Source organism: Elephantulus edwardii, unplaced genomic scaffold (genome assembly GCF_000299155.1).
Source record: "Elephantulus edwardii isolate Elephantulus edwardi_28Jun2011 unplaced genomic scaffold, EleEdw1.0 scaffold00084, whole genome shotgun sequence".
NCBI classification, from domain to species: domain Eukaryota; kingdom Metazoa; phylum Chordata; class Mammalia; order Macroscelidea; family Macroscelididae; genus Elephantulus; species Elephantulus edwardii.
Window position 1 is genome coordinate 14,134,809 of NW_006399834.1, and position 27,043 is coordinate 14,161,851.

General features: G+C 41.0%; 1 protein-coding gene across 1 annotated transcript in view; it reads left to right on the forward strand.

The window, feature by feature from the left end:
* LOC102852110 (neuronal PAS domain-containing protein 3-like) overlaps nucleotides 1-26,563 on the forward strand; it is a 1,291,857-nt gene extending 1,265,294 nt beyond the window's left edge. Inside the window, exons 10-12 of the mRNA XM_006889981.1 lie at nucleotides 16,854-17,001; nucleotides 20,544-20,668; nucleotides 22,125-26,563. Coding sequence (XP_006890043.1) covers nucleotides 16,854-17,001; nucleotides 20,544-20,668; nucleotides 22,125-23,467 — 1,616 coding nt within the window. The 3' untranslated portion in view covers nucleotides 23,468-26,563. The remainder of the gene's footprint in view (nucleotides 1-16,853; nucleotides 17,002-20,543; nucleotides 20,669-22,124) is intronic.
* Nucleotides 26,564-27,043: the final 480 nt, after the last annotated feature.

Below are 27,043 nucleotides of genomic sequence, written 5' to 3' on the forward strand. Positions count from 1 at the left end.
TCATATCTAGCTTGCCCTTTGAAGTTGTTTGCTCATTTCAGATTCAGATCTTTAAAAACACAATGGACAGACAGTAAGTCAGCCAAAACTCAACATCTTGCAGAGTGCCTTTAACCCTGCATTAGCATTGACATGGGACCAAGTTCAAGGTCAAATCATGTATGTACCACAGCTCTGGCAAGAGTCAGCCTGTACGGCTGCCAACCAGCAGAGTCCATTCCCAGCACTGAGCACATGTCTGGGATTGCACACCAGAGATTTAGGGAGCACACTTGTTGCTAAGAATAAATGGGTGTCATGTATCATGGAAACAGATGGCTCTTCAATTAATTGAAATAAAAATTGATGCTGTTTCCTGAAGAGTAACATCAGGTTCTTTGTAGCTGGGAATTCAGAGAAAATTGAGAAGTCAGGACCTTTGGAAAAAGCCAGGGACATATTTTTGAATCAGGATAGGCCAGCTATCCAGACTTTAAAATAGTGGATTGTTTGAAAAGCACTGTCATAGGACATGTGCAAATAAGGGGGAGGAAGAGGTGAGGTGCTTTTTCATTTCTGGAACTTTGAGATCTGAATTCAGGAATCTGATACTGATCAAAAAGGCAAAAAAAGCCCAGAAAAACCAAACTTGTCATTCTCAGCTATTATTTGGAAAATACCATGCCATCTTTCTGGGATTTGATCTACAGCTTGAAGAAACAATTCCTCAGGAACAGTAAGCTAGGGCATTTCATTTCTTCGCATAAAGCAAAGGTCTCCAACAAAATATGTTTGATGGCATTCTTTCTGATCTTTTATCTCATTTTCAGAAGCTAGAATGATTTGAGTGCCAAAAATAAACTACTCTGCCATTCACTATTGTGCTGTCTCCTAATTTTTCTGGTATCTTGCCAACTAATAAACAGAGAGGTATGCTTTCAAATCTATGTTGTTATTTTCAATACTTCATATTGACATCCTAGCTTTTTATGATTTAGCCCCTCAACAATGAGTTCACTCCTTTAAGTCATACCCATGACTTCTAATTCTTAGTTCTTTTAATAACCTTAAGCACATGAAAAACAAACACAATGAGCTGATAATTCTGCACAGTAAAAATACACTTCACATATTTAGTTATCATGCTGTGGAGTAACTCCACAATGTCAAGTAGCACACAATTAGTAAAACTGTAGGGGGAGGAAAAGAAGTGTTTTGATCCTGAGGAATTTTGATCCTAATCAGATTGAAATTTCAGCGTCCTTTTAGTGCTTAATATCTTCAATCATAAAAAAAAGAAAAAAGAAAATCAAACTGATTCCAATGTCAGCTTTTGCATTCTCTTAACTGAAATAAAATGCTAAAATATACAAATGCATCTCGCTTTGTACAATAAACATTAACATCATTATAAATTAAGATTGAGTCTAAAATTGGGTGATGGAATGTATGATGTTTACCTAATTTTCAAACCAAAGCCAGCCCAGTAACAAAATGACAGAGCATAGAGTAAGTCTTGGTTGCATAAACATTGTAAGGAAAGGCACAGAGCCAGCACAGCATCTTGCGTGCCCAGAGCCCTGGGCTATTACTGAAGGATGCCTCAACTCTGCCTTCTTGGCAGGAAAAGGTCGTGGTGACATAGCATCAGTTCAAGAATAAGATAGAATTCTAAAACAAAGGAATGGTTAAAAATAAACCACATTAACTATTTAGCTTTTCTTCCTAGAGCTATTGGCACCATTCCTGGCCGTGTGCATGGAAGACAGGTTTTAGTTATCTGATGAGATTTCTAATGTTTCCATGTATGTCTTCCCTACAATTTATGGATGGATGACACTAAAAATCAAAATACTCAGCAATCCTTGATAATGAAACATATTCTCTTTATTACTTCTTTATTTCCCCTCCAACATACTCAAATTCAGGGAGATCTAGTGGCATAGTCCATAGGCTGTTGTGCTGATACCCCAAAGCAGCACCTCTATGGCAGCTCTAATCTGCCAGATGCTCCAAAGAAGAAAGATGAAAAATCTCTGGTGTCATTTACAGCCTCCCCAAAATAACCCTGGTTAATTAAACTATCATTTGTATCTCCCACCCCCCCCCATAACATGATGTTGTTGTTAGGTACTGTCTAGTTGAATACAACTCATAGTAACCCTATGAACAACAGATCTGAACCCTGTCCAATCCTGTGCCATCCTCACCATTTCTGACATACTTGTGCCCATTGCTGCAGTCACTGTGACAATACATCTGGTTGAAGGTCTTCTCTTTTTCACTGACTTTCCACCTTCCCAAGCATGATGTCCCTTTCCAAAGAATAACTTTTCCTCACAGTATACCCAAAGTATGTAAGACAAAGCTTTGCCATCTTTGCCTCCAAGGAGCACTTCGGCTGTACTTTTTCCAAGACCTGTATTTGTTCTTTCAGCTGTCCATACTCAGATCTCTAACACCACTGTTCAAAGATATCAATTCTTCATCATCCTTATTCACTGTCCAGCTCTCAGATGCATAGCAAGTAAATGAAAATACCATGGCCTGAATCAGGCACACTATAATCTTCAGACTGGTATCATTGCTCCTCATTAATTTGACTGCAGACTTTTCAGTGCAGTAAGTCTTCTGATCTCCTGATTGCTAATACCAAGGGTGTTAACTGCACATCCAATTCACAATATCAGTCTTTTCTCCATCTATCATGATGTTGCTTATTGGTCCAGTGGTAAGATTTTTTGTTTTCTTGATGTTGAGATGTAATCCATATTGAAGGCTGTAGCCCCTAACAGCTTTCTCACTTTCACCAAGATGTTATCATCTGCATAACTTAAATTATTGATGAGTCTTCCTCTGATCTTGATACATTTTTCTTCATAGAATCCCAGCTTCTTCAATGATTTGTTCAGCATACATATTGAATGAGCATGGAGAAAGCATACAAACCTGATGCACACCTTTCTTAATTTTAAACCATGCAGTGTTCCTTTGCTCTGTCAGACAACAGCCTCTTGATCTATGTATAGATTTCACATAAGCACAATTCCCTCTAAAATAGACATGTGGTAAATCCATAAATAAGTTTGTCTTTAGAATAAGAAAAAAGAGAATTTCAGCTGTCCCAGGCTTGCATGATTTTCATACATTGATCCAGGAACCTTGCACTATCTACTTAGATCAATGTGACATGCCTCGTAGTGTGTTGAGCATCAGTGTCAAAAGCCACTGATATCTCTCCTCTATGCCAGTGTGGTAAGTTAGTGAAGTTATTTGGGACTAATATCAAGGAGTTGTGGCACCCTTTCTTTCATACTGTTACCAAAGACCTCTGTGATTTCTTTTATCTTTGAGCCACTTCACAGGAATCACTGAATCCCATCTCATGGATTCTTCAGGCACTATTAACCAAATCAACATTTTAGCATTTAGATTTTAAGCCACTCTTATCAGTAATTATTTGAGCATCTCTGCCTGTTCACTGCCCTCCAATTCTCTGTTGGTCAGGAGGTACTGGCTTTGAAATCATCAGTCATGTCTCCTTCCAGTTACCTGGAGTGTCTTTGCTGATCCTGAATTATGAGAGAGGTTTCAGCACAACCATTTACCACTCCACAGCTCTGCCTGTAGCCAGAAAAATCAAAGGGCAAACCACGAAGGCTAACCCAGGCAAAGAAACATGCTTATCATCTCTTCATTCCCATCTAATCCAGCCTGAAGGAGGAGCTGGATTCATCTTCAGATATCCCCAAGGTTCTTCAGGGTCAAATCGGCAACTTTGTGAAACCTCAAAGAATTTACTAGAAAGAAACTTCCTTTGTCATTATGAAAGTTCTACCAGCAAAAGTTGGTGCTTTTGAAGTTGTGAGGTTTTAGAGAAAAAGAGCCAGATAGCATAGATGTAGCAGCTGTTAGCACTTGCTAGAACCTTGCCCAAATAGCCTGGTGGTGCAGTGTTTTAGCACTTGGGTGCTAATCAAAAGGTTGATGGTTCACACCCACCTAGTGGCCCTGAAGGAGAAAGACCTGGTAATCTGTACCTATAAAGAGAATGGCAGAGAAAAGCTATGGGGCAGTTCTGTCACATGGGGTCCCTGTGAGTCAAAAGCAACTCGATGGCACCTAACAATACAACATACCCTTTCCCTAGAATGGTGAAGCCCTGGAAGAGTGACTTCAGGAAGAAAGAAGAACTTCCAGAATTTCCTTGGGATCTTGTGCAAGTAAAAAACCAGGGCCCACCTAACATATTGTGGTGGTGGTGGTGTTTAGTACTTTCGAGTCAGAACCGACCCAGAGCTGACCCTCCAGCAGATTTTCACAGGCATTGAATCACATGGGAGGTTATTATCCATCTTTGTCCCTAGGACCTGCCTGTGAATTCAAACTATGTGCTTTCAGTTTGGCGGCGCAGCTTCTTACCACTAGGCCACAAGAGCTTAAAAAAATACAATAACCTAACTGAATATCTTCATCACAAACTGTGCTTCTGCACAGAAGTTATATATAGCTACCTGGCATAATGCATTCCATGCTGTTTTGCATCAATAACCCCTACACTTCCCTCCTGAAGGCGCCTCACCACCAAATGCAAGCCGACTGCTTAATGCAGGACTAATTAGTATATCCCCCTTCCAGTCTGCAGGCCCTCCATTGTAATTCCTTCCCAGCTCATTTTTTTCCACAACCGAGCATCAATCAAAGTAAGTGCCCTGCCTGCCTTGGCAACACAAGATGTCCTCCATGCATTTGTCATCTGCCACACAAACAAAGGGGGGATTTAATTGTTGATTTGGGTAGAGGCAGGCATTGCCCACAGTATCGGAAACTGCACGTGATAGAAGCAGAGACGGTATAAAGGTCGATAAGTGGGCCAAATGCAGGACAAGCACCAGGGATTTTTTTTGCCCCCCCCCCCTTCCTTTTTGCTGATAACCTTTCTTCAGGGCTCCATCTTCATCAATTTAGCCGCAACCCAGTCACAGTCAGGGCTTCTTCCCAAAGCAAATAAGTCTTTCCACTACTTCTATATGAATATGAGCAACTGAAAGAAAATGCATATGAGAACCCCCAAACCTGCCTTTCTTCAGAAGCCAAGTCAGCTGGCCTCCTGTGCCTGTTGGTAAACGAAAAAGCCTGTCATCTGGAAACAAGATAAAGTCAACTTGTTATGCAGAAGTGAATTAGTATTATTATTTATTTTATGGGTTTTGTTTTATGTGTGTTTTTGCCAGCTGTTGGTGTAAGCTTTGCAAAACCCAGGGAAATAGAGACTAGAAAGAGGGCTTAACTACTCACCAGTATCTATGTTTAACTTGCCACTAAAAAGTGTATGATTCGTTGAGTTTTTTAGCTAACAGTACAGCCACATAAATAACATGCACACCATGCACATATAGCCGAAATTGCAAAATCACGTTTAAAAATTTCAGCATAGTGCATCCATGCATGCAACTGCACATGTCCCATGGTATTTCCAGAAGTGAATTTTGGTCTTATTTACCTTCATCTAAATGTCTGAAAATGTTACATTTGATCATGTTTGTATATTATAAAGTTATAAGCCATAATAAAAAAAGTCATACACTAAAAAAAGTAATGGCTCAAGTTTGGCAGTACTCTAGCAATCAGAAAATAAATAAACCTGTTTGCCTGGGAAGCAGTTTGTGGCAGAGCCCGAGAGCAGTGGGGTTTCTTGTAGTTGATCTGTGCCCACGTATGTCACAGCAGAGAGGGGTAGAGAACTGTGCACAGGGCAGCCACAGACGTACAGTTGGTCTAAACCTGTCTCAGTCAGTGCTCAAACTAGATGAATATGTGATGACTTCATAGAAAGGTGGATTTGTTTTTTAAAAAATCTGAAGTTTTGGCTTTTAAAAAAATTGATGTTTTGGTCATCAACAAAGAAAGTTACATGAAGTTACAGTTAAGTGAGTGATAGAATATCTAATCTATTTGAGTTCTCTCTGCCCCAGATTAAGATTTTTCTATGTATGGATATGAACATTGATATTTTCCCTGTTTGTAGGGCGTTGTGCTGCTAATTCTAAAGTAGGATCTCTCTGGCAGTTCAAATCCATCAGCAGTTCTGTGGAAGGAAAATGGGTAGTCTCTTCCCATGTGATTTATAGCCACTGAAAATGCACCAGAGGGTGAGCTATGAGTCAGTTCCAATTCACTGCAACAACCTGGAGTTGTACTGTATATAAAGCCTCATCACATTGCTTTGAGGTTTCAAAAACAATGAAAATATAATTTTTATCGTACAAGGAGCTTACATACTGATAGAGAACATAATGTGAAAACAGTTAATTCTGGAAAGACAGCATAAAATGAGGAACAATTAAAAAGACACCAGGTGTACAAGAAACAAAAGGGAGAATGGAGGAAAATTACAGAAGGGGCTACATTTTCCCTTGCCTTTAAAAGAAAATGGTAAGAAACCAAGATGGCAGAAAATATGGAAGCAGGATAAGGTCATTCTAGGCCTAATGGGTTATGTGTTGTGCTGCTAATCAGAAGATCAACAGCTCAAATCCACTAGGTTCTCTGCAGAAGAATGATGAGCATTCTCTTCCCATAAAGCTCTACAGTCTCAGAAACCCAATGGGAATCACTATGAGTCGGAATCAACTTGAAAGCAGTAGACTTAGGTTTGGATGAACTCCCACATTCTGCTTGGTTTCTTAAAGTATTCAGTGAAGCAAAACAGAATATGTCTGACTGCAAGTAACAACAACAACAAAAGCCAAGAAGAGACTACTTTAAACCTTCTTTATAACACAGAGCTTTATCTTCATGTCTGAAAGACAGATACTGTACCTCAAGTCTTCACAAAACAATGTTCAATTAAGAAAGGATCAATCCCTTTTTAACAATGAAAGCCAAGAAAATGTTCCCAGAGAACTCGTTAGTAAGGAGAAGCCTGCATTGTCCAGTGTTTTATCAACCACAATGTCTGCAACTCAACCACATACTGTTGGTGGTGGTGTGTGCCTTTGAATTGGTACCAACACATAGCTGAGGAACAACCCAGCAGGTTTTCAGAGGCAATTAATCACACAAGAGATGGCCCATCCTTTTTCCTTGGAGCATCTGGTAGATTAGAACCACTTGCCCTTGGGATTACAGTGCAGCTTCTTACCACTAGGGCTCCCTCAACCACATACTGTTGTTTTGTGCCATTGAATTGCCTACAACTCATAGTGATCCTATGTATAATAGCTCTGAACTCTGCCCTATCTTTAGCCAGTCTCACTGACTCCAAAACACCTTCCTTCATTATTCGAGTTACTGTGTCAATCCATCTCATCCATCATCTTCCTTTCTTGCCCCTATCCCTTTGCCCTTCCAAGCATGATGTCCTTCTCCAAGGACTGGTTCCTCCTGATTACATCCCAAAGTATAAGAGACAGAGCTTCAAAATCCTTGCCTCCAAGGAACATCTTGGTTTCACACTCTTCAAGACAGACCTTTAGTTCTCTTGGCAGTCCCATGTATATTCAATACTCTTCTCCAGCACCACAACTCAAAGGCATTGATGATTCTTCTGTCATTCTTGGTCATTGTCCAGCTCTCTAATGTATAGCAAGTAATTGTGAAGACCATGGCCTTGTTCAGGTGCACCTTAGTCTCTAGACTGACATCATTGCTCTTTAGCATTCTGGAGAGGTCTCTGACAATAGACTTCCCCAGTACAATTTGTCTTTTGATTTCCTGACTACTGGTGCCAATAGTGTTGATTGTGGAGCCAAATAGGCTGAAATTGTTAACAACTTGTCTCTTCATTTAACAAAATAAAAAACTAAATCCTAAATCCACTGATCTCAAGTTGATTCTAATTCATGTCAATCCTCCATTGGTCTCCAAGGCTGTATATCTTTACAGTTAAGAGATGCCTCTTCTTTCTCCAGTGGAGTGGACAGTAGATTAAACCACTAATTATTGGGTTAACAGCCCAACAGATAACACATTTTCCCCCCAGGGCTCCTTACATACTAACAAGAAAATACATAGTATCACTATGAATGCTTTAACCTAGCAAGATATTCCCTCTAAAACTTGGAAGATCATCATCAAATAGAAAAATTAAAATTATAGATCTGCTATCTAAAAGGAAGTGGCAGAATAACCGTTCAGTAATCCACAGTGGAAAGATGTATATTTTCGCAACAAACTATTTGGAAGTGGCAGAATAACCATTCAGTAATCCACAGTGGAAAGATGTATATTTTCACAACAAACTAAAAATCTATACAACTAGAATTTGTTCTTTAAGATATTCCTAATTTTGTTAAACACCAATTTTTGTATACCTAAATCTCAATACTTACTTTTTATAGATATTTTGTGGATTCCATGAAATAACTATATCCAGAACCAGAGGGTCCACCAGAGTCATAAAATAAATCTGTTTTCTCTCTATATCCTAATCATCTTAATCTTCCCAATACTGTACTCACCTTAGTTCTAAGAGAGAGATTAAGAATTCACCCAGACTAGGTTAGACTACTGTGCTTTCATAGACCTACTAATTAGACCCATGCTAATTCTATGAATTATTACTTAGAAATTACTAATATTGTGTGTTTTCATTCAATAGTAAAAAGGATCTGTCTCCCATCCAAAGACAAGTAGACATTAATACCTGTTTTCAGAAAGAAGGAATATCTTTCAAGACCTCCCACAGTAGGGAGATAACACCATCCCCTTGAGTTTCACTGAACAGTGTTTCATCATATTGCAAACTTAAGCCAATCACTGGCAAAGAATGGAATTACCAATACTAATTAAGACTAATATATGAGGGCAAGCCCATGACAGATTTTGCTCCCTGTGGTATTCCCTAATGCCTGCATGGAATATACACTAAAAAAATATTTACAGAGTGAATTAATGAATCTACCATTTCCCTCCTTTTCTAGTCATACATCCTTGTTATCCTGCCATACTCTGGAGTTTACTGTTTTCTTGTGTGTAAAACACACAACGAAGTGTAAAAGCTAAAATAATCCTTTCTCTTTCCCTGCTTTAGATTGAGAAGGCTAGGAATGAGTGGTCCCAAAATACACTGGTTGGATTGAAACAGCTTGAAAACTATCTGAGATCTGCATGTCACACATACCAACCACTACTTGGATTCTTCCTATTCCAGAACACAGTATCATCATCATTTAAAAGCTTCAATCTGATATCTAGCGCATTATCAAGAAGAGAAATTTCTTTTTAAAACTTAACAAATTGACAAGTTCTAAATCAATGAAAAGTTTTCTGCATGATTCAATATTAACAGTTAATAAAAATCTATCAATTGGCAGTGGTGGAGGAAAAAACCTCTTCTGAGGTTATAAATCACACAGATAGCAATTCAAGCAGGGCCTGTCATTAGTGTATTAGGGGGAAAATCCATAGATGATGCATAGTCGTTCACAGAGCATCCACAGGTCTTTGGTCCTTAAGCTCATAACTCACATTAAATATCAAATATCACTAAACTTTACCAAATATTGTTCAGCACACAGATTGACAAAAAACCCCTGAAAACCAATTTGTGGATGCCTGCTATTTAAGACATCCAGCTAGCTAATTGCAAAATCTATAGGCAAGTCTGCACAGCATCAAAGCCTCAGTTGATCCCATTCCTGTTCTAAATGAACAACTGTGTCTATTTCAAGTAAATAAAGCACTTAATGCACAGCTTCTGACTATAATGCCGTTTCTCCTGTGGGCTTTGAAAATGACCTTCCTGTAAGCATCAAGGACTATAACTTTATAGATAAAGAAACTTGTTCTTGTTTTAAGTCTGTGTCAGGTTCATCCCCCTATAGCCCACACTTTTCAAAAGCAGAGGAAAGAGTAATCCAGAATTAAAAAAAAAAAAATCCTGTTTCCAGAATGAAGTTCCCTGTCAGCCTGCCTTGGGCCTTAGGTGGAGAAGCAGAGATTAAAGAGTCAGTATTCTTTTTCATGTTTCATCTGCCAGTTTTGTGAATGTAGAAAGAGAACCAGTGGCTACAGCTAAGCATCCAACTGTGGTATTAAGTAGAGTGGGATTTTAGCGCCACCCCCCTTATACACACACACACACACACACACACACACACACACACACACACACAATTTTAGCGAATGCAAAAATCACTTTTGAGTTCCCAGCAGAAGGCACCCGCTTCTCCACCTGTCCTCTGCAGCCATTGAGGAAGGTACCTCAAGGAGGGGGTGAATTGCACTGCAGATGTGGTCCTCATATTGCCGTGACGATAATGAAGCTCTTTGTTCAGCTATGTGAATGTGAAGTGTGAAATCTCCGATGATCTCACCATTTCCTATTTATTCTATACTTACCTGAATACACCAAGTATTGCAGCTTTTTAATGCATATGCAAACCACTAAAATGTCCTTTTGTGCCACATTTTGCTAAAAGGCTGCTTTTGATATGTGTTCTTCATCTCCTCTCCAAACTGAATTAGACTGCTTCCTCCTTTTTAAAGACACAACTCACCATTTAGAATAGTTGGCTTTGATTTTGTATAACAGCCGAGCAGGAAGAGACCATGTTCTCTTTTTTACTCCATATTTCTGAAGGCAAATTTGTACTGATTTGTTTTGATTTACTAACAGAATTATGTTCCTGTCACAGACACTGACTTCTTTTATGTCCTTTCAGTCATCAGTCTATTTCTGTGGACAAAGTTTTCCCGAGGAAAACTGAAATCCCTCTGTTGGTAACGGAGGGCACAGCCAGGAATGTGTGCCTCAGCAAAAAAAAAAAAAGAGAGAGAGAGAGTTAATCAGATTTCAGAGTGGTTATTCTCTGCAAGTAGTACATCTCTTGTATTCCAACCACTAAGCTCAAACCAAGAGACCAGGTAACATTTAAAAAAGAAATTCAATAATACTTAGCATCTAGTATTTGGTGTTGGGGGGGGGAGGAGTGTGTATCTCATGTAAAGGTCACTTGTTCTAAAATGTAAGCGCTCTATAATTTTCTCTTGACTGAACTGCACGTGCAGCTCCCTTCACAGTCAGGGATGGGTAGTGTTTTCACTCTGCAGGCCAAAGGGACACTCTGCTCATAGTTTTCAAATTCCAAGTAAGCAAAGCCAGAACAGTTCAACCAGGAAGACTTAAATCTGTTTCTATCATATCCTTCTACTACTGGAAACTCACCTTTGTTCTCTCAGGAGCACTATTTGTAGGTCTCAAGGTTATGTTACCTTTAGCTTATGGGATACAGGAGTCCTGATGACAAAATCTTGGTTTTCCTTAGAGCAGTAAAAACCAAAAGCCATTGCTTATTGCTTACCTTCTGAGTTTCAGAGGAATAAATGAACAGACGCACTCACAATTATGTCTGGAACATTCAAAATTATAAGTGAATCCATGAAAATGGAATTCATCCTTAGTTTGTCTTCATGTTTACTCTGCAAAGTCTAAGAAAATGCCATGGAAATGGCAGTTCAAATCCACCGTGTCTCTGTGGGAGAAAGATGGATAATCTCCTCCCATTTAATTTACAGCCTCCGAAAACCTGCTGGAGGATCAGCTTTGAGTTGGTCTTGACTCAAGAGCAATGAGTTTGAGATGTTTTGTTTGTTTGTTTTTAATGAAAGCTTAGTTTCTATAGTAATCATTAGTATGACTTAAAAATTAAAATTTACTGCCAAAGGGGCCCTTTAGAGTAGTGAGAGAAGATCTTCACCCTGAAACCCACAGCGTCCCTTTTCAGCAGGAAGTAGCTAAGAGAATACGCCATCCCCTTTTCCTTATGACTCAGGGTGAAGTCTCTCTCAGGGAGGAGTGATAGGGAATGGCAAAGGACACACTGACAAAGAAGATTAATCAGAACTGGCTTTGACAAGCACTGTGGCATTTGGACAAGAACAAACTGGGAGGAGGGTAGAGAGAATAGTGCAACAATGAATGAATGGAAACCCAAAAGCTCTGTAAATGTTTATGAAAATTAATAAAATATAATTATAGAAAAAAATTAAATTTTAGAAATGTAATGTGATCATGGATGAACATATAAACTGTTGTACACAAAAATTTTAGGAAACAGAAGGTAAATTTTAGCCAAAGATGTTATGTTGTCATGGGCATGAGATTGAAAATATGGGGTGTGTGTATGTATGTGTGTATGTGTGTATATATATATATATAATATATATACACACACATACACATATACATATATATACATATACGTATATATATGTGTGTGTGTGCGCGCATGCAGGCACGCACCTTCGCGCGCACACACACACGCTTTATTTCTTTCCATCTCTAGTTTGTGTACATGCTTAGAAATTTGTTCTTGGTCCCATTGATTGGATGAGTACCTCTTTTTTGTAGGGATAATTAACTATTCTTAAGGGCTTCCCTATAAAGAGTCAAATGGAAAAATGGTTAAAACACTTGGCTTCTAACCTGAAGGTCTGACAGAAGCTGCTCCTGGGGAGAAGGATGAGGCAGACTGTTTACATAAAAGTTTAAAACTTCAGACATGCTATGGGGAAGTTCTAACCCGTCCTCCAGTGTCAACAGGAGTTAGCATCAACTGGAAAGCAGTAGATTTTGGTTTGGGGTTTCCTATCAAACAACTTCTATCATGCTTTTTTAATTTTAGGGGTTTTTATGGTTTTCCTCCATTAAAGGGATTGTTATAAAATAGACTATACAAACATTCACTCATTTCTCTAAATTCACTCATTTCTCTAAAGCGAAAACCGAAAAGAAACAACAGCCACTGGATTAAAGAGAATTGGGAAAAGTTTTTCTGTTTTTCAAGTTCTCTAATTTATTACAAACGAAAAATCTCTCTCAGACTGGCACCAAGGTGGCTTTTCTTCTTGAGCTGATTAGGACCACATGAGCTCAGGAAAAGCTGTCAGAGCCTGCCTCTGGCGCAGCTGGAACCATCCAGCTGATTTGCCAGTATGATTTTATTTTTTTAAGAAAGAAGCTTCATCTCAAAGTCATAGATAGATATTCCAGAAATATAGGCCAAAATTAGGCTTTATTCATTTCAAACGAGGTAAGATTCCATTGTGACCTCTTTTATGGGACCTCCTGAAAAAGAGAAGCCACTTGGACAGTATCTGATCAACATTTCATGTTTGGACAATATCTGGTCAACATTTCATGTTAGAGTAGGAGCTAACTCAATGCTTTAAGGTATCTTGTTTGTCACTGATAAATGCAGTGTTCATTCCATAAACTCTCTTCATTCATTACCATCTAGTCAGAACCCATTCATAACTGGCTTTCCATTGGGTTTTTTTGAGAATGTAAACCACACAGGTGGAGGCTCTCCTTGGGTTAGGAGTGCACCTCCCTGTGGACTAGGCTACCCGAGCTCTCTCAGAAAACATCAAACCCAAGGAAATGGTCATCGTCTAAGCCAATGCTAATGATTTTACCTTTTAAAGACTCAGGCTGGCCTAGGAGAAAAGTATGAATTATGTTAAACTTGTCTCTGGCTGACAATGTTGGGCTCCTGATCTTGTGTTATCATTGTTAACCAGGGTAAGTTGAGGGCTCTCAAAGAGCTTCTGGTTCCTCAGGGAATTCTGTAGTGGTTCACTACCCCAGTCATCCATTCACAACCACCTTCCCATATCAGAACTCTCTGCCCTGCCTGTTTCTTGCAGGTCTCTTCTCCTTGCTTGACAGCCTGTGTCATATAGACTCTCAAAGTATTTGTGGATCCTAGGAAATTATTGTTTTCCTTCTTATGAAAATCAAATACATTTAAGTCACACTGTTTTAAATGAAAGAGACATAACACTTTAAATAAATATACAAATAAGCTTTCAACCCCCTTAACAGCACACACCTGCAGACCAACATGTTCTTGCCTATTATTCATTTTCAAATTGGGATTTTGCTTTTAAGGAAGAGAAAATATGTTATTAGGAGGTAGGGTATGTGATCTTTATGTTGATTTTGAAAATCCAAATTATACTTTGTAATTCTTTTTTTTACTTTGCCTCTGTCTATACTTTGTTTTGGAGGATTTTCCCCCCTATTGTTATTGCTGCTTTTTTGGTTAAAGTCCAGTGCAGAATACCCTGCTAGACCAGATCTGACCTTCATCTCTTTAGTGTTTCAGGATCAGATTCTAATCGAGGCTTCTTAGTCTTTTTGCCTGATTAATAATATTAAATCTATATGTATTTCTAACGTATCAACTGTCTCATTCTCTGATATTTCACATTTACAACTTAGAAAAATTCTCAGATGGCACCTGCAGGGGCATGGGCCCTGCATAAGGCCATGATCAACTCCAAGGCACCCTCCACAGACCGCCTCGAGTGATACATCAGAGATAACTTCAAACTATTCTTGGAATGGTAACTAAACCTCTGCAGGACTCTTATTCACCAGCAATGTCCAGGTCCAGCCATGGAGAGCACAGGGTGACAACAGGAAAACTTGAGGTTTTAAATGGCAAGAGGAGACTCAGGAAAACCCAAAAAGTAGAAGAGAGGTCTGTTGGGGAGACAGGAAGGAAAGGGTGGAGAGGGGCCACAAGGGGCTACAGAGCTGAAGCAACAGACAAGTAGTCTTTGGCCATGGCGGGTGGCAGGAGGTGGTGGGCATAAAATTAATGGGATCTCCACCCAAAGCAGATGGTGGAAGGAAGTGGAAATCTGGTAACATTTGACCAGCACAACCACCCCTCGACCCACGGGTGGTGATGAAAGGGTACCCAATGAGCCACACACAACCAAAACGATTCAGGGGCATCTCACAGATCATGAGCAACCAGGAGGAGGGAGACACACTGCTATCAAGGATAGAACACACCCTTGACTCTCACCCAAGCTAAATCCAAAAAGCAGTCTAGCTTTTGGAACCTACCTACGTTGCTAAGTGAGGAGTAGGTGTATTTGAAATTCTTTATTCAGACCAAAAGTACACAATTATATCGCCAACAACTGATTGAGTGGTAAAAGTTTTCTCTGTGAAAACAGTGGGCAGAATTATATAATCCGTCATCTTCTATTAATAGTTAACCAGGTTGAGAGAATTTGAATAAAAGCATATCTTGTTGCATGCAACAATGGTTTGACAGAATAGCTGTATGGCAGTTAGTATTTTACTGCTTTCAGCTTCACCACGCAGTTTTGTAGCCTGGGAAGCCATGCATGTAGAATGGCAGAACTTACAATTGCCTACAAAAGGAAAGCACAGCGCTACCTGCAGCTCCTTCACACCAACAGATGACAGTTCCCGCTCTTAAAAATATCCCAAACTGTTGAATTGTTTCAGAACAAAACTTTCCACTATTTGAAATCTCATCAGAGAAAGATTTTTCAAAGCAATAGTTAGACATAACTGCTAAATTTTATAACCATTGGTTTAAGATATTGTGGGGGAGAGGGTGATTGGGGAAAAAGCACCCCAAGTTTAAATGTTTAGAGATATATTATGTGGAGGGTTGATTTTTGATCACAGATAAAACCAGGAAGGGTGGCTCAGGGCACACCCAGAAGAGCTTCGACATCCTTAAGACATTGGTTTTTACCAAAGTGACTTCATCCTTTTACTCATCCACCCTCCCTTAAAAAAAAATCAAAATGTACTTCATGAAACTATTGTATATGAAGCACTTATTAGCTATAATTAAATGGACAATATGAATTTACTACGTCTTTAGGACTCTGGCTTGTTCTGGTTTAGAGCAAGATGATTAATGCAAATACATATTACTTGAGATAACCATTTAGCAGCTAATTTAGCCAAATTTATTACAGCAGTTAGAGGTTTTTCATTTTAGCAGACGGAGACAAGGACATGCCAAAAGTGGGCAATGTAGATGAGTGCACACTGCCCTCTAGTGGTCAGCCGGCTGTGAGAGAGGAGGGTGCATGGAGTTACTGCGAGAGTACCTAAGAAGTAACAGCAGGTTTTGCACATTTCCGGCATCCCTTTAAACCATTCCCATCCATAGCACTTTATTTCAGGGGATGATTTACTGCATATTTCTCTTTTACTAGCTCAGGAGTACCCAGATACAAATCAAATCCATTTTAACTTGGCAAGATTTTGGTTAAAGTATCATTTTTAACATCTGCATTTTAAAGCTCTCTTGCAGTGGGTATTTAATGGCACCGTTTCACATTACTGATTGTTTTTACTTGTTCTTTCATTTTGGGCCATATTTCAGCGTCTGTGCAGAGCTGTCACTCTGTTTGGCTGTAGCCAAGTCAATTCTGTGCCTCCCTTAGGCCACTGTTTTTTCTCTGACTCGGTTGGGGAATTTATTTTGTTCCAGCATCAAGCAAAGTCTCCCCAGAATTTCCCCCTGACAGACCAGTGGAAATAGAGTTCATCCACAGACTATAAATTCTGTGAGACAAGATCAAAAAAGAGTGGCTGTATAAGTATGCTGGTTGATACAGCTGGCATCGAGGTAAAATAATCAAAGACAGAGGAATAAGGCATCTTTGGAACCATTCAAATACCCAGAATCTCAAAGAAGTCTACCTTGGAGCTATGAATAAATCACATATGAATTTGCCTTTCTTACCATCTGACGTCAAACCCATTGACAATATACACACCGCATTAGGTGTTCTGTGAGCCAAAAAGATTTGTGGACCTTTTATTCTTCCTTTCACACCATTGCTGCCTAATATGGAATAACGTCTTGCTACAAATGGTCATAACCCCCACTCCAGAGCTGCCGCTCCACTGAATTGTTGATTTTATTTGTCCTACTAATGGCATTCTGCATTAAGCATACATGGGGCACTGCGGCTTGGAGTGGGACCTTCCAGCTCTACAATTGAGGTTTTGCAGAGGTGAAATTCACCTAGTCCCAGTCTTAATGCACAGTTCTTTTTGTTCTGTTTTCCTCCTCCAGTGCTGAATAAGGGTCAGTGTGTGACGAAGTATTATCGTTGGATGCAGAAGAATGGAGGATATATTTGGATACAGTCTAGTGCTACCATAGCTATTAATGCCAAGAATGCAAACGAGAAGAATATCATCTGGGTGAATTATCTTCTTAGGTATACTTTCTAATTCTTTTTTGTTTCTGTCTTAGTTACATAATATGTAGCCCAATAGCTGATAGCTAACATGCTGTGTGAATTTTTGGACAGTATCTTACAAAGACTTATGTGGAAATTCTACCCATTTTTCCACAAGATGTAAAGAAGTGTGCAAGGATAAAAGGTGGGTAGTCCAGGTCAGATCTAAAAACTTTTCAGCACTTCCTGGTCAACATTTAAGAAGTTCTGAAGAAGAGGCCTTGGTTTCCTCACAAATAGTTCAAGCCAGAACAAGAATACAGACTTTTATCTACAGTTGAAACATTCAAAATTCACACTCTCAACTCTGTGAAAAGGAGCAATGGAGGACAGTGGGTTAAACATTAGGGTTCTAGCTGGAAAGTGGGCAGTTCAAGTTCATCAGCTACTCCACAGGAAAAGGATGAGACAGTCACATTCTGTAAAAATGTATAGCCTTGGGAACCCTATGAGGAGGTTCTCTTCTGTTCTCCCAGGTCTCCAGAAGTCAGAACCAACCTGATTGCAGTGGGTTTGGGTTTGGTGGTAGACTTTAAACCCTGTCAAAATTAAGCAAAAAAAGAAAAGAACAAAATAGAGTGTGTTGATTCCTCCTTGTATCCTATCCCTTAGAAGCCCTCCCTGTATCTTACAGGATTTTATTGCACATTAAAGTTTTGGTAGGTAAAGTGAATTGCTTTGCCAGAGTCAAGACAGTATCAGTATAAAAATGCAAGCAATTTTCTTTTGCCTAACTCAGTGTGATCTCAGGCAAGTTTCACAGCTGTTAGGTCCTCAAACTTATATCCCTAAACGAGGCCAAGCTAATGCTGGTCTTTAGTATGGTGCGGGATGCCATTTCTTTCTGCTTCGCTATCTACTTTCCTGCTTTGGGGCTCAGCCAAACAGACAGTAACCAAGGGAAATAGACTGGGTGGTCTGGGTCTGGGGACAAACCTCTTAGGAGCTTCTCCCCAAGCCTGTGCTACAGCTGTCACAGTTCTCCTTCACACAACGCGGCTCCCTCCCACCACCATCATCCCTGTTTTTGGCACATAGTATAAGAAAACTTCCAAGAGGTCTTATGAATGGAAGTCTTTGCCCTTTGGCTGATAATCTAGTCAGAGAGTACCTGAGTCCCATTTTTCTTTAAGACAGTCAAATGGAGCTGAGATGCTAACAACCGTGGCTCATCAGCACACTGGCCCTTCAGAGTTATTCACACACTTTGGAGAAAACTTGAAGGCATGAATGTGCTTGCTACCAATAGCATATCAATCAGATCCTAATGATTATTGCTCTGGAGAGGGCCTTAATGTACACCACTTAAAAGAGTCTTCATTTATCTACTTTCTTTTTTGACCTCTCCTACTCTACATTAATTCTCTTTTAAAGGTAAAAAGTCTGCATTTAATGTGACTTCGACTAAGGCTTGATTTTCAGAGTCTTCGCTGTATTTTTAAAATATATTCAAGATAGGTTCTGATGTCAGGGAATCCTTTTACATAGCATTTTAAGACACAACAGTCCTATGTCATGTAGGTTAGAAAACCTCACATGGCAAACAGAAAATGGAACATAGCATTGTCGCACTGACGTTCTTTTGCCAAGAAAAATAGCACTGTGACAAGCAGACCCATTAGCACTCAGCATTAGACACAGGTAACAGCAACACCATAGGCTGGAAGGGGTCTGCCCCATGCTGATGAACCCAGTGTGTCCTGAAGGAATCTATTTGGGTCTTACCATAGAACTCTATGTTTACCTCATTTTACAATGCCTAGGTGATTTCTTCCTGTCTGGATCTCTATTATTGCCTCTCCAACCCTATGGCTTTCTACTCCACCCCACATGGAGGGAGTGATTATGGTTGAGAAGACATTTCATGCAACTTTACATCAAAACCATTGATCCAAATGGCCCAAACCCATAAGTGTTTGGTGATTTTACTTATTTTCATATAGATAGCTTGGAAAGAATATAGGTAACAAAAACCTATCTTTAGGTCCAATAGCCACAATTAAAAATGTGGAGAACCTATCTCAGATGGCCTAACGAGTCCCCTGAAGTAAATGATAAAAAAATATCTGAGTGACAAATGATATGTATGTGCCCTACCTCAGGCCTCCTCTAGGCCAAGCAGAGTGCATGCAACCAAGTCTGCTACTCACTGCCTATCATTTCTAGGAGCAAGAGATTTAATAATAAAAGTAGCAAGATAAAAACCACTGCAATATGTGGGGTGCTTCCCCCCTTCCCCCATTCGTATACTATTCCTCTCTAATACATTCATGTTACCACTTCTTTACTAGAATCCCTCATATCCAGGTTCCTTTGCTATAATTACTGTTTCTTCAGTTTTCTATTCATTTATTTACAATGCTTAATGCAACTGGAGACTGCCACAGTATTTCAAGGTTGTGGAAGTACTAAAGCCACCTTCCTACCCTTAGTCTCTGATTACCTACAGAGAACTGAGGATCTTGCTAATTTACTAGAGAGTAACTGTCTAATAATCCATTATAGTGAAGTAACCCCCCCACCCACCCACCCAGGGACATTTACAATGTTAGTAGTGGTTAAGCCCTAATATGGTCATTTCAGTAGAGATTATCAAATAATTTAGTAGTCAACTACTATAATCTCTGTTTGGCAGGCTATCACAGAAGGACAGAAGAGCTATTTCCTACTTAGAGGCAAAAAGTTACCCTTGTGCCTGAGATGACAACAAATGTAGTCTACAGATCACTGATGGGCTGGTCTTAGAGTGGCATTCCCAGAAGACTCAACTCAAACTGACCAAATATGCTGTCTTTTCCAGAACAGGCTCATTTCCAAATTAAAAATAGAATGAAAATTAAGCTTGTTTGTGAAAATGGGGTTAGATCTAGTGTGTTAGGGCCTGTTTCACACTGGGACGCTCGCCACGGCAATCAGTTTTCCAGCTAACAAGCCACAGGTGTACACCACATGAGCAGATGAAAATGTGATTGTAATGGGTGTGTTGACAGTTCAGTAGCCATAATACATGCATCCCAAGGTGCACCTGTGCATCTGTCATATAGTTAGGCACTTAGAGCTCTAGGTCTCCCTCCCTCAGTAGCTTTGGAGCCATCTGAACATCTGAGGAGCTACATAAAGGGGCCAAGACAAGAGTACTGTGGCAATGGATTCATTAGCCCAAGAGAAGACAGAGCATGCCAGGTGGTATGGGAATGAATCGTCATCCTCCCTTCCTGTAGATGTTATACCAGAAGAAATTCCAAGTAGTACGGAGTACTTTCGGCCCCCAGTGGTATCTGATTAGTGGGTTTCACACAGCATTTGGGTTTTCAGTCATTGAATCATGGTGCACCTGTGCCCTGGCATAGGTAATGTAAGTTTCCATAAATGTCCCTTGATACCCTGAAAAGTGATTTCACATATAGTCTTTCTCTAAACTCCAAAAGTTTGGGTTAGGAGACCGAGAGACCATCTCGGTCAAAAGTCTACAATGCAGAATGAGTGTTTGCACTATTGATGAATCTTGCCTTGACCCACAGTAACCCTGAGTACAAGGACACCCCAATGGACATCGCACAGCTCCCACATCTGCCAGAGAAAACATCAGAATCCTCAGAGACCTCTGACTCAGAATCAGACTCGAAAGACACCTCAGGTATTACAGGTATTACTACTTCTCCTCTGTGTTCTGCACTTATGGTTTGCCTTCTCTGATGAAAGGCGTGGACAGTAACCATCTTCAGAAGCAAAGCAGGTGGCTTGCTTTTACACATATATGGTCCTCGAGTTACAAATGAGAGCCATTCCTGTCTTTATAAATGTGTAGGTGGGCCAGCCAGAATAGGTGCACGTGGTTCTTGCTTAACCTCACTCTAGTGCAGGAAAAGCTCAAAAGCTTTGCAATGATTTACAAATTGCAGGAATAGGAAGTGACAGTGATTTTAATGGAGAATTTGTTGTGGGCAGGAGATAGTTCGTTTGTTTCAAAATGAAGGCAAATTGGCACATTAAAGCTATTAAGTGTCACTGAGTATGACTCATAGTAACCCCTAAGAACAACAGACCTGACTCCTGCCCTATTCTGTGCCATCCTGATCATCTGAAACACTTGAGCCCATTGCTGCAGTCACTGTGTCAATCCAACTCATTGGAGGTCTTCCTCGCTTTCAGTGACTCTCATCTTTCCAAGCATGATGTCCCTTCCTAAAGAATAGCCTCTCCTAGCAATATGCCCAAAGTATGAGAGAAAAAGCCTCACCACCTTTCCCTCCAAGAAGCACTGTGGCAGCAAAAATAGCTAAAGTAGGGTTTCAAAATAGTAGCACTGCTCAAATATGGCAGCTGACAGTGCTACTTTGAATGTGTGTGACTCTCCATGGTCCTGCCAATACTACACCCTCAGGCAGCAGCCTCCTCATAGGGCTCACTTCTCTTCCAAATAGCTCATTCCAGGCCTGCCACCCATCATTTTCCCATTCTAGCAGAATTTCACTCCCCACCTTTCTGGCAAGCCCCAAGAGCTCTGGTGGTGTAACTGATAAGGACTTGCACTGCTAACTCAAAGGCCAGGCATCTCCTGCTGTGTGAATTCACCATGCTCCATGAAAGAATGATGGGAAATCTTGCATTATGATTTACCACCTTGAAAACGCAATGAAGGGCAGCTGTGAGCCTACTGGCTCAACAGCAGTGAGTTAGAACAAACCTCACTCTTAACTCATTACTGAGGAGTCAAAATCAGCTTAGAGCGCCATGCGTTTCCTAGTCTGTGCATCAGAGGAGAGGAGATTGCTCCTTTCTCCCACAGGGCACCTGGGTGATTCCAGCCTCTAGAGAGGCAGCATCTGTGGGTTTAGCAGCACAGCTCCCTGCAGGAGGCGGCCACCAGAGCTGCCTGGACAAGTCTCAGATGGTACGAATTCTTTTGGACAATGGAAAGCGCTGCGCATAAGCATGGTCTTTCTTCCCAGAGAGAAAGACTAGGGTTGACGCTATCAGGTAGTTAAATGCGCACGTTGAGACAGCACCCCTTTCACCAATAGATTCTTCCCCTGCTAATGCAGTGTGTGTTGTCTCTCTCTGTCCTTCCCGCCCCTGCCCTGCCCACGGGCCCTACTCAGAGGACAATGAGAACTCCAAGTCTGATGAAAAAGGTAACCAGTCTGAGAACAGCGAGGACCCAGAGCCAGACCGGAAGAAGTCTGGCAACGCGTGCGACAACGACATGAACTGCAACGACGATGGCCACAGCTCCAGCAACCCCGACAGCCGCGACAGCGACGACAGCTTCGAGCACTCGGACTTTGAGAACCCCAAGGCGTCCGAGGACGGCTTCAGCGGCCTGGGCCCCATGCAGATCAAGGTGGAGCGCTACGTGGAGAGCGAGTCGGACCTGCGGCTGCAGAACTGCGAGTCTCTCACGTCCGACAGCGCCAAGGACTCGGACAGCGCGGGCGAGGCGGGCGCACAGGCCTCCAGCAAGCACCAGAAGCGCAAGAAGAGGCGGAAACGGCAGAAAGGGGGCAGCGCCAGCCGCCGCCGGCTATCCAGCGCCTCGAGCCCCGGCGGCCTGGATGCGGGCCTGGTGGAGCCCCCGCGGCTGCTGTCGTCCCCCAACAGTGCCTCAGTGCTCAAGATCAAGACGGAGATCTCGGAACCCATCAACTTCGACAATGACAGCAGTATCTGGAACTACCCGCCCAACCGGGAAATCTCCAGGAACGAGTCTCCCTACAGCATGACCAAGCCCCCCAGCTCCGAGCACTTCCCGTCCCCCCAGGGCAGCGGCGGCAGCGGCGGTGGGCTGCACGTGGCCATCCCGGATTCGGTCCTCACGCCACCGGGCACCGATGGCGCAGCTGCGCGCAAGACTCAGTTCAGCTCCTCGGCCACCTCGGCCTTGGCGCCGGTCGCCACTGATCCGCTGTCGCCCCCACTGTCGGCCTCCCCACGGGACAAGCACCCCGGGGGCAGCGGCGGCAGCGCGAGTGGCCCCAGCGCGTCCAACTCCTTGCTGTACACTGGGGACCTGGAGGCCCTGCAGAGGCTGCAGGCAGGCAACGTTGTGCTCCCGCTGGTGCACAGGGTGACAGGGACCCTGGCCGCCACCAGCACAGCCGCGCAGAGGGTCTACACTACAGGCACCATACGCTACGCGCCGGCCGAGGTGACCCTGGCCATGCAGGGCAACCTGCTGCCCAATGCGCACGCTGTTAACTTCGTGGACGTTAACAGCCCGGGCTTTGGCCTCGACCCCAAGACGCCCATGGAGATGCTCTACCACCACGTGCACCGGCTCAACATGTCAGGACCCTTTGGCAGCGCCGTGAGCGCAGCCAGCCTGACGCAGATGCCCGCAGGCAACGTGTTCACCACGGCCGAGGGACTCTTCTCCACGCTGCCCTTCCCCGTCTACAGCAATGGCATCCATGCGACACAGACTCTGGAGCGCAAGGAAGACTGAGGCCTGTGCGCAAAGCGCAGCGCGCAGTGGCATCGTCATGCTCGTGCTCTTCGGCGTGCTCGCCATGACCTTTAACCCTAGCACTTTGAATTCGAGCAGGTCAGCGTCTACTCTCCACACAACGGTCCCCACTCCCATCCCCCTTTCCTTTCACTTGACGTCTTCTTTTGTGTAAAGATATGTTTATTTTTTGCCTCCAGAGGGTCAGATGACCAGTTGCCTGCCATTTTGTCTTCTTCCAAGATGTGTGTTGGGTTGGGCTGTTTTCTTCCCCCTCTTTCCTTTGCATCTTTATTAAGATGTCTTTAATGTGTATATGCCTCTGCCATAGAATACTCAGTCTTGTGGTCAAGAGATTTTTTTTTCCCCAAGTGACAACCATTGGGGGTTTTTTTCCTTCATCAAGATCTTGATATGATCAAGATTGAAAGAGACAAGTATAAACAATGTGCCCTGTTTGACTAAGTCAAATGAAATGGGGTGGTGTTTTGGTTTTGTTCCTAATTACTTTAAAAAAATTTAAAAAAAATAGGGGGATAGTATTTTAGAATTTTATGCAGAATTTAATTCTCTTTTTATGGTTAAGATTTTAAGATTTTCTTACTTGCACATAAAAATAATTTGGGTTCTTAAACTTAATTTCTGGCCTGTGACTAGAATGTTTAAAAACACACAAAAAAAGTTGGACTAAATGTTAATTACTGAAACATTAACTTAATTTCTAAAACCATGGTGCTATCATTTATTAATCTGTAATGTCTTCATACAAAATGCAGCTCCCAGGCTGGGTTTTGGAAAAGAATGTGTCCTGTCCTGGTCTGGAGTCCATTGCTGCAGTCTCCTTGGTTAGTTAAGACAAAGCCCTCATTAACGTTTGCTGCAGGACTTAAGATTTTTTACCTCCCAACTAACAAACATAGCCTCACATTAAATTTAATGGGTCAGCCAAGCCCTTTTTAAAAGGGCTTTTGGAAAACTCAAACTGATTTGAGGAGCAGTTTAGGTACATACTGCCTTTTGTTGAGCTTTTTTTTTTTCTTTTTTCTTTTACTCAGTCTAACTGAGGCTAATTTTGCAACTTCAGTAACACTTCAGAGCAAAAGAAGGAAAACTGTTTAACATGTTTTGTGCAGGGTTTTTTGGGTTTCTTGCTTAAAAAAAAACAAAACACAAAAAGGAAGGTTGTATTTTGGGGGGACTGATTTGATTTTCTTTTTCCCTTTGGTTCTCTTATTTCTAGGTTGAAACCAATAAGTTTTAAAACTAAAGAATGGGTTAATAAGCTTCAAATAGATAACTGCAACTGAAAACTGCACATTAAGTAAAAAAGAAAAAATAAAAAGGAAAAAAAAATCCTATTTTGTCTTTGTTGCCAGAAATCAGTGTAGTGTCAAACACTCCAAATGACTGTCAAGTATAAATTCTTCCTCTCCATTTTTGGCAGCTGTTTGTTAAGGCATCTAATAACAGATGTGAAAACTGTAATGTGTACAATGTGTACGTGTCCTTGGCTGTCAGTCCCATTGCAGTTTCAATGTGTGTTTCTATATGCAGTATATACTAAGCTAATGTAGTTGTTTTGTCTTTTGTCTTCTCTGTGCTCTATCTCTAGTCTGGAGTGGTACAGTCCCACTCCTGCAGTCCTAGTGAATCAGTGATACTTGGGGATTAGTGGTTTTTGTGTGGTGGCCTTCCTCTGTAATGTCACCCTATGCTGCTTCTACTGTCTGTGAATCTTCTGTTTTACTTTGGAAAATTCCTGCTGTTGCTTTGCTGGTGTATATTCTCCCTACCTCTCCTTTCGCTCTCTCCCTTTCAAGTCTTCCCTTTCCCTCCTCTTCTTTCCTTCCTCTCGAAAATCTTTTACATTCTCAGAGATATAAAGACTCTTAACTAGCTCAAGGTTAATGGAGCCATTTTTTTTCACAATGGAATTCTGGGTATGACTCTCTCTCTTGTGGAGTGCAACACAAAGCACTGAAGAATAATGCTCAGAACTATTCAATAAAATGATGCCATATAGCCTCAGTTGTTAACATTCCCAGAGTCCCTTGTGCTCTACCTATAAGCAGTGGGTGCTTTTCTTTGGTTTCCTTCCAGGTTGGCTGATGGAGCAATATATACAGCAATTACTAGTGAGACAGAAAATTATTTCAAAGGTCAACCAACATTTTTTTTAAAAAGGGGAGGGGGGATGGAATATAGAATTGTCATATATTTGTTTATGTGTGCAAATGCTAAATATAGTAAATGGCTGTCCTTTGAATATCACTGTGTTGAGTGGATTCCTCTAGGACCTTTGAATTCTAGGAGTTGGACCCAGACTACGGTGGAATAATAAGAAATGCCACAAATTTGAACAGTGAGCCTTCTTGAAGGATTTAAGTAAGTTTAAAAGGTGAAGAAGGCCAGTAGAGAAATTTAAAGATTCATTTTGGAAGCTCTACTCTAGCTATCGAACAATCAAAGGAATGCACCTATCAGCTACTAAGAACAGCTAGACAGCTGTTAGTTCTTTTTCTTTTATAAATGTTTCTGTGTTGTGTCAAAATGATTTCTGGTGATTTAAACTAACAGATAATCACAGCTGCTGTCTAAATCCATAGTGTTTAAAATTATAAAATGGAAAAACCCACAAAAAAAAACCCAATTCATTACCTGTGAAGACTGTGTGTGTGTGTGTTTTTAACGATTTCTTGTACAAATATATGAAAACTTTTATGAGGAGACTGGTGCCAAGTAGCTGAATAATGGGGAAAGGGATATTCTGTTCGTAAAAATCTTAGCAGTGTTACCAACTCTACAACATATAAAAAAAAAATTAAAATGTTACAAAGCGACAGCTATGGTACATTTGTTTTGTGTGAAGCTAACCGGACCTAACTCCCTGAGTGCCTGGCTTATTTTGAAACATTTCTTTTCATTGACCATTGATAATGCTGCAAATCAGAAATGTACATACTTCATTTACAACAGGGTTCTTTTTATACTTTTGTAGATTCTCATACATGTCACATACATGGTTGTCTTTATGTAACTTAATTTTTCATCCGCAGGTGCCATTTTCATAATAAACTTCTCTTGGATTTGTTACTATCTGGCATCATTTCTTTCACATGTAACCATCCTAACTAATGAATGCTGGTAGTATTTGTTTAAGCAGGTACCTTGGTCATCATATTTTAAAAAAAAAGAAACCAAATCAAAGCATCCATAATTTTATAAGTTAAAAAAACAAAACCATAGCCTGTGGACTGATGAGGCTGACAAGGCACAGATTAAGATGCTAATCCAAATACTACGCCAAACTTGCAATCATCCTAAATTTTTCAGCTACCCCAACTCCATTGTCATACTGAGCATTATTATGCACATTATCAAAGCGGAACAATGGGCCTGTAACATTAACCACTGTGAGACATGTGCATTTTTTATTGATTAATGCACAGTAAATTATGACAGTTTTCATACATTAATCATTTAAAATGCACTCAATATTTTCATTTATTGCAATCTGTTACGTAACTGTATCATTGCTTATATCTTCTCTTTATACTAAATATGTATTTTCCTTCT